The sequence below is a fragment of the Gossypium raimondii genome, chromosome 13, assembly GCF_025698545.1.
Source record: "Gossypium raimondii isolate GPD5lz chromosome 13, ASM2569854v1, whole genome shotgun sequence".
NCBI classification, from domain to species: Eukaryota; Viridiplantae; Streptophyta; class Magnoliopsida; order Malvales; family Malvaceae; genus Gossypium; species Gossypium raimondii.
In genome coordinates, this window is record NC_068577.1 from 22,398,235 (window position 1) to 22,405,890 (window position 7,656).

Genomic DNA, 7,656 nt, shown 5'->3' on the forward strand with positions numbered 1-7,656 from the left:
CAATATATTAAATAAATTTGTTAATCTTAATAAAGATTTAATGATTTAAAACTAAATTCAATTTAGGTTAAAGATAAATAAAACTACTTACTATCAATGTACTTATCCTGACAAATATGTATATAAAATCGGTGAAATATTTAAATCTCATAAACCTTACCCGTTAAATTTTCTTTAAAAACTATTTAAAAATTACTTTATTTGTCTAGGATGAAAATTGCAATGACCAAACGTATTGGCTGGATTGAAGGGATTAGATTGATTGATCTCAGAACGATAGATTGATAGTTAAATTAATTTATATAATTTAATAGAATAAATCGATAGGATAGATCAAAATGAAAACCAATAATTTGAACATTTCGATCACCAATTTAGTGGAGTAAACCTTGTGAAAAAGCCGAAGCGGGGTGCTAGAATTATAATTCGCGGAAAACAGCAATCTATCAAAGGCGGCGAATTTGCGCGCTTTGCCGAAAACAAAAAAAGGAAAGAAAAAACTCAATACCCCTTTGTACTTTCATAGTTTTCAAATCCACACTTCGATAACATACCTAAAACAAAATGGCCGATGATTCCCCCGCTTCCCATCGAAGAGACCCCATCAAATCCTCAGGTTCGTCAGCTCTCTCCCTTTCTAGGTTTTTCCCTAACACGATACGTCCCATTTTAATCTGGCATTCTTTTTTCCAGTTGGGAACGTAGCGGCTCAACGACGGCGGCAGAATGCGGTGACGGTGGGGAAAGAGAGGAGGGAATCCTTGGTCCGAGCGAAACGATTGTGTAGAGTGGGTCCCAGCGGCGACGGCGATGTTCCTGGCGAGGAAAATGATATGGTAACTGATGAAGAAGGGTTTCTTTTAGATGCCCAAACTTCTTCAGCCGTCGAGGACTTAAAATCTGCCATTGCTTACCAGTATGTTTATTGGTTGATTTGATAATAACGTTACATTTAATAATGTTGAGTTAGGTTATCTTTATATACTATTTTGGGTTATAGTAATTTGCGAAATTATGAATAAAATTATTTAGGGGAAAAGGTGCAATGCAGAAGAGGGTAAATGCACTTCGTGAACTAAGGCGATTGTTGTCGAAATCAGAGTTCCCTCCGATTGAAGCTGCTCTTAAAGCTGGAGCAATTCCTTTGCTTGTGCAATGCCTTTCGTTTGGTTCTCCTGATGAACAGGTTTAAAGAAATTGCAAGTCTTTCACTTTAGCACATTGTACAATGCGTGGTTTTGCAGTAATTGATTTGTAATATTGCATCTACGTCGGAGGAATTTGTGTTTGCCGATGTTTGCAGTGCTTGAACTGAGTCATAATTCTTTGCAAGTAAATCACATGAGTTTCCCAATTTGTTTTATGTTGTGTTGGTTAAATTGCAGTTGCTTGAGGCTGCTTGGTGTCTTACAAACATTGCAGCAGGAAAACCAGAAGAAACGAAAGCTTTATTGCCTGCATTACCGTTGTTGATTGCTCACCTTGGAGGTTTGTTTCTGTGACATGTAGTCTTCTTTTTCTGGCTGTTGAACCCTGAAATATCGTTTCTGTTTTTTGGCTGCCTTGGATCTAGAAATTATGCTGTTAGTCGCTGAAAGTTTGTCCCATTTTCCCTCATTTTCTAGAAAAGAGTTCCTTGCCCGTTGCTGAGCAGTGTGCATGGGCATTGGGAAATGTTGCTGGTGAAGGGGAGGAGTTGCGAAATGTTCTGCTATCTCAAGGGGCTTTGCCGCCTCTTGCAAGAATGATGTTGCCAAACAAAGGTTCAACTGTGAGAACAGCAGCTTGGGCATTATCAAACCTTATCAAGGTTTTAACCTTTTCCAGTAAATCACTTTTGTAGTAGGGATTGTAGTGTGTCGTGTTTATGCATATGTGCATTTTAAAATTTCTTTTTCAACATGTTCTTGCTTGGACTTAGGGGCCTGATCCTAAAGCTGCAACGGAGCTCATCAAAGTTGATGGCCTACTTGATGCAATTCTTCGGCACTTACGAAAATCGTAAGTGCAGATGTCAAATTGAATATTTAGTTCTGTTGAAATACTTGACTGTAGATGCACTGAAAGGTTGCTTCTCAAATCCAGGAATGAGGAGCTGGCCACCGAAGTAGCATGGGTGGTGGTGTATCTCTCAGCCCTTTCCAATTTTGCCACTGGTGTTTTGGTGAAGAGTGATGCCATTTTACTTCTTGTTGAAAGATTGGCAACATCAAATAGTTTGCAACTGCTCATTCCGGTAACATACGAAATGAATTATAATTTTGCTTTGTCACGAGTTCAAGTTTATATGCTTCTACCCTGCATGATGCTGTTGTTTCTAAATGGCTGCTGGTTCGGAATGAAAGAAAGCTAGTAAATAAAAGTAAAATAAAAAATATATATATATATATATATTGCAATTCTTCTTTTATAGTGTTCTCTCAGGTAGTATTTATTTGGTCTGTTGCATTCCCGTTGCATTGTTCATGGACTCAAATGGACTTGAGATTTTTCAAGAGCATTTCGGTCTCACTGCCTGATTCTTATAACAAATAACGAATAATGTTTCATCTAGGTGCTGAGAAGTTTAGGCAATCTTGTGGCTGGTGATTCACATACAACTTCTACCGTTCTGATCCCTGGGCATGAAATCACAGGTTCGTTAATATCTCTGTTTTCTAGAGATGATTTATTGTAATCCTTATTGCTTTATATATAAAAAGTTGATGATCTTTTTTCTTAATTGCCTTTCCAGATGGTGTCATTAAAGCCCTAGTAAAATGTCTGAAGAGTGATCACAGGGTCTTGAAGAAGGTGACTGAGTTTGCTTAATTGGTGCTGCTATTAACCTTCATCATTAATTCTAACTTGAAAGTCTTTACTGTTCACGCAGGAAGCATCATGGGTTCTATCTAATATAGCAGCTGGTTCCATTGAACACAAACAGTTGATATATTCTAGTGAGGCTGTACCTTTACTACTACGTCTTCTTTCAACTGCACCCTTTGATATACGAAAGGAAGTAGCATATGTGTTGGGAAACCTATGTGTTACCCCTACTGGTGGTGATGGAAAGCCAAATCTGATCGAGGAGCACCTGGTTTCCCTTGTTCAGAGAGGCTGTCTCTCAGGTTTCATTGATCTGGTTAGATCTGCTGATATAGAGGCTGCCCGACTAGGACTTCAATTCATGGAGCTGGTGAGCAAATCTTGCAAATTATTTGTCAATTTCCACATCCTTGTGCACTATAAAGTTATCAATGTTTTCTACAAATCGTTTTTTTACCCTACTTATCTTGAAAAATAGGGATTAAATCTGTCAGCTCTAACCTGAATATGGAAACTCAATCCATTAACTCAAAATCCAAATTAGGCCCAACCTGATTTGACCATAAAAAAACAATCCAAACTCGTTCAACCCAAATCTGAAAATTACCCAAAGCCAGAATAATTCAATCCCTAAATGACCTAAATCCGGAATAATCCAACCCCAAAATGATATTTGAACCTGAGATGACCCAACCTGAATGACCTGAACCTGAAGTGATTCAAAACAAACCAATGCCGAAATGATTCGAAAGTTTTAAAACCTGAATTGGCCTAAATCAAAATCAACTTGACCTGTCCAATTGACAACTCTAATTTGGATCTGTATTCCCCATTTGCCTTGTTTGTTGGGCATGAACAGACAATTTTTTGCTTGCTGCAATGTCTTTAGGACCCCATTATAAAATGTGCGACAACCTTTCCTTAGTGTTTTGAGGAATAACAGAAACCTCGTTCTTTTATGTGCATCATAGGTTTTGAGAGGAATGCCAAATGGAGATGGCCCAAAACTAGTTGAACAAGAGGATGGGATTGACGCAATGGAAAGATACCAGTTTCATGAAAATGAAGACTTGAGAAACATGGCCAATGGTTTGGTTGATAAATACTTTGGTGAGAACTATGGGATCGATGAGTAAAGTAAGGTTTTATGACAGGCAATCCTTTGGTTGTGATCGATTTCGTTGTAATGTTTTTTTGTAATTTTATTTACCCTCTTTTGTGGGGATGTAAATTTAGATGAACTGGTTCATCGAAGGACTTGTTGGCATTGCCCTTTGTCAACAAAACTTGGGCTGTCAAGGCTAACCATGTAGGATGTCTGATAGGTTGATAGCATTTGTCTCCAAGAATTGTCGAACTGTTTGTTGTTCTACCTTTTATTTTATCATCAATTTTTGTTGGGTAAATGATCAAAATAGTAACTTTTGTTTGTCTTAGGTTATATTTTAGTCATTTATATAGTGTTAATTGCCATTAACTATGTAACAATAAGTTGATGTGGCACGTTAAATCATCATTCTAAATGAAAATTTTAATTAAATTATACAATTGGTTTTTATATTTTGTTCGTTGATTAATTTTTTATATTCTTTGATTTTTTATTCTCTTCTCATTTTCCTGTAGTTTTTCTTATTTGTTAAAATTAGTTTCTATACTTTTATTTTTGAACAATTTAAATTTTTTATTTTTATTTACTTCTTCCCTTTTATTTTCTTTTCTCATATTCTTCACTTGAAACATCAATTTTGTCCATAAAATAAACCTAGTCTTTGTTCCTTTCACATGATTTTTAAATTAAATTTAATTCAAAATCGAATATCAATCATTGTTAATCAAATTTCGATTTGAATATAACTTAATTTTGAAACTAAAATTGAATCTAACTAATCAATATAAAATCTATATCCTTAATCAAATCTTAACATAGATTGAATTCTTTATATTTAATACAATTATTTTTTATTTCCAAACTTTTACAGCTTCATTTAGATTATTACTTTCTTTTCCCTTTTTTTATGAATAAAATTAAGCAAACGATAAAATTGATCTAAACCTTTTTGGAAATTCCCAAGCAAGCTTGATTGAAGCCCAGCATGAATGAATCGAAGAGAGAAAGGGAGCATGGAACCAAACTGGTGGGTAAAGCTGAGGGTAAGTTTCGTATGGTGGTCATTTTAGTCATTAAGAGTGTAGAGCTCGTTTGAAGAATCCGTGAAACTACATAGTTTCGGGAGGGTGAAAATTTTGTTGGTAAAATAGATAAGGTGGTTGTGGGGGCTGGTTAGGAGGTTAAGGGAACAGGCTTGGGAATTTTTATTGAAGGTGGATTGCCATAAGTCACGACTAGCTAGGTCTTCAAGTGAGGCGAGCTTGTGGACTAGGTCATTGAGAAATCCAAATTAGTTTGTTAAAACGATGATGGACGATGAAGATTTGTAATTGTGGGGTGAGAATATGCAAAACAAGTTTTTTTTTTAGCTTTTAGCTTTTATTGTTTCATAAACATAAAAAAAAGTTTTAACAAATGAAAAAAATATAAAAACTACATTAAAAGAGATGGAGAAGGGAGAAAAACAAAGGTAGAAGCAGAAGATAATGAAAAGAAAAAGGGAAGTTAAAAGAACATAAAAGAAAAAAATTAAATTACATAAAACAAAAAAATATAGGGACTAATTGTATAATTTAACCTAAATTTTTTGTTTGAAATGATGATTTAACGTGCACGTCAGCTTACCATTACACAATTAAAGGCTCAGTGACTAAAATGTTACAACACGTTAACGTAAGTGACTAAAGCATAACATTTCAAACTTAAGTGACTAAAATGTAACCTGAAGTAAACAAAAGTGACTATTTTGGTAGTTTACCCATTTTTTGTTTCTTATTTTTTCTTTTTCAGTTGACATCTTTGTACTATATTTGATTTGGGATATTTAGTTTTTATACTTTAAGGTTTGAATTTTTTTACTATTATTAATGTTATGTTGTGGTCTAAATCTTAACAAATTGGGTAAGTTATACTAGTAGTTATCGAGTTATTAATGATTTTTGGTTTTAATCACTCAAGTTCAAAAATTATATTTGACTCATTAATGTTATCATCTGATATTTTGGTTATTTTCTTATTGAATTATTAATGGATGTTAACATGTTTCTTTTATTGACATAATAACAAAATTGGCTTTCCGATGTTTTTAAATTGTTATCAAATCGGTTCTAATTTTAAAACTTTTGACAATTTTGGGGCTCTTTGAAGAAAGATTGGATGGTGGAGACGATGAGAGAAAAAAGTATGATGATTGTGGCTAATGTGAGGGACTACTTAGAGGCTAAAATACGTAGAGCAAACCAATATAAAATAAGCATGTCATCACTTTTATTGCGACAAATGATAACTTCATAATTTTAGTGACCTGAAGGTTAAAGAAGATGAAATGAACTAGAAGAGTATAAAGGATTCTTTGGTCAAGAAATGAAGCGTTACCAACAAATAAATGAAATGTACCGAAAGAAAGTGTAAAGAGTAGAGTCGGTAACACTAGGTACAACGACTGGTGATGATTGGTAAGATGGAAAAAAGGAAATGTACCGGAAGACATAGAGGAAGGATGGAGTAAATATGATAACACTGAGTACAACAAGTAATGGTAGGTAAGATGTAGAGAAAGAAATGTGGTTGATAATCAAGCTACACAAAATAACATGTTGGAGAGGATTCTAGAGAATATTGAGAGTCCAAAATGTCAAAAGTCCCCAAATAAGTTGTAAGAACTTGTATTTATAAGGGAGTGAGGAATAGAAATTACAAAATGCAAAAGAATATAGCATGTGATCAACCGCTTGTATTCTCATTGTTAAAAACAAGCTCAAGATGTTGCCTAGACCACAAATGCCGGCTAAAAGAAAGAAAGTGAGCCTAAAGTATTTGCTTAGCAGCTTCCGCATCAACATCATAACCAGAAAGCAGACCTGAGAAAAGAAATGCACCTATAGGATTGCCAAGTAGCATAAAGCTATAAATGATGCCAAAACATTTCAAGCCAAAAAGTTCCCATGAGATTACATTGAAATCCACCAAGCAAAGCAGTTGAAACATAGAGCATACCACTGAAAGTTAATTTATACATAACAAATGTTAAGACCGTAACTATTAGCATGCATGCCATCCATAATGTTCGACCATTGGTTCTCATCCTGCAACAACACAAACCACTTTGTAACCTCCCAAACCCAGCCTAGATGTTATGGTCGAATTGTGGAGATCACATTGGTCACCTATGCAACACTGCTACTTTATCATTTGCTGAAAACCTGAAGTACCATCTCTTTTAGGAAAAATCATCGTTTATCTCTGTTATTTTTGAAAAACATTCATTAATTAAATCCATAACTCTTAGGTAATGTTATTAACACTAATTTTGTTTGGAAAATAGTTAACTCAATGTTCTTTATCGAGAATTTTGTTATCTTTTATCGCAACAAAAAAATTCAACATTAATAGATTAATTGTTTAAGCTGGATATCATGCTTTGTCCGTTTCCAAATAATCCTATAATAACCAAATCTATGTCTCAAGTATGTATGCATGAAAATCCCAAAGTAGTAAGAAAACCCCAACTACAGTTCAAATAGCTTTACAGTCCAAAAAAAAACCTGAATAAATTTAATTCAAACCCAAACAAAGTAATAAGAATGTCCAAAGTCCATCGTATGTCCACATACAATGTCCGATCCTAGTCACATTCGTTACTTGAAAAGGATGAAACTATGGGGTGAGCTAACTAGCTCAGTGTGAGTCAAATCAAGAGAACATACAATCATACATGCTAACATCATTCACCACTATTA

At 34.5% G+C, this 7,656-nt stretch overlaps 1 protein-coding gene across 1 annotated transcript; it reads left to right on the plus strand.

The window, feature by feature from the left end:
* The first annotated feature begins 324 nt into the window (after positions 1 to 324).
* On the plus strand, positions 325 to 4,214 carry LOC105767297 (importin subunit alpha-9). The gene is made up of 11 exons (XM_012586800.2): positions 325 to 616; positions 694 to 916; positions 1,033 to 1,186; positions 1,386 to 1,488; positions 1,626 to 1,810; positions 1,922 to 2,001; positions 2,086 to 2,236; positions 2,555 to 2,636; positions 2,735 to 2,793; positions 2,873 to 3,178; positions 3,780 to 4,214. The coding sequence occupies exons 1-11, from the start codon at positions 565 to 567 to the stop codon at positions 3,942 to 3,944; spliced, it is 1,560 nt and encodes a 519-aa protein (XP_012442254.1). The 5' UTR covers positions 325 to 564; the 3' UTR covers positions 3,945 to 4,214.
* The last annotated feature ends 3,442 nt before the right edge of the window (positions 4,215 to 7,656 follow it).

Coding starts and splice junctions, on each gene's coding strand:
- LOC105767297 (XM_012586800.2), top strand. CDS start 565: ATGGCCGATGATTCCCCCGCTTCCCATCGAAGAGACCCCATCAAATCC. Junction 1,811..1,921: donor CATTATCAAACCTTATCAAG/GTTTTAACCTTT, acceptor GCTTGGACTTAG/GGGCCTGATCCTAAAGCTGC. Junction 2,237..2,554: donor GTTTGCAACTGCTCATTCCG/GTAACATACGAA, acceptor TGTTTCATCTAG/GTGCTGAGAAGTTTAGGCAA.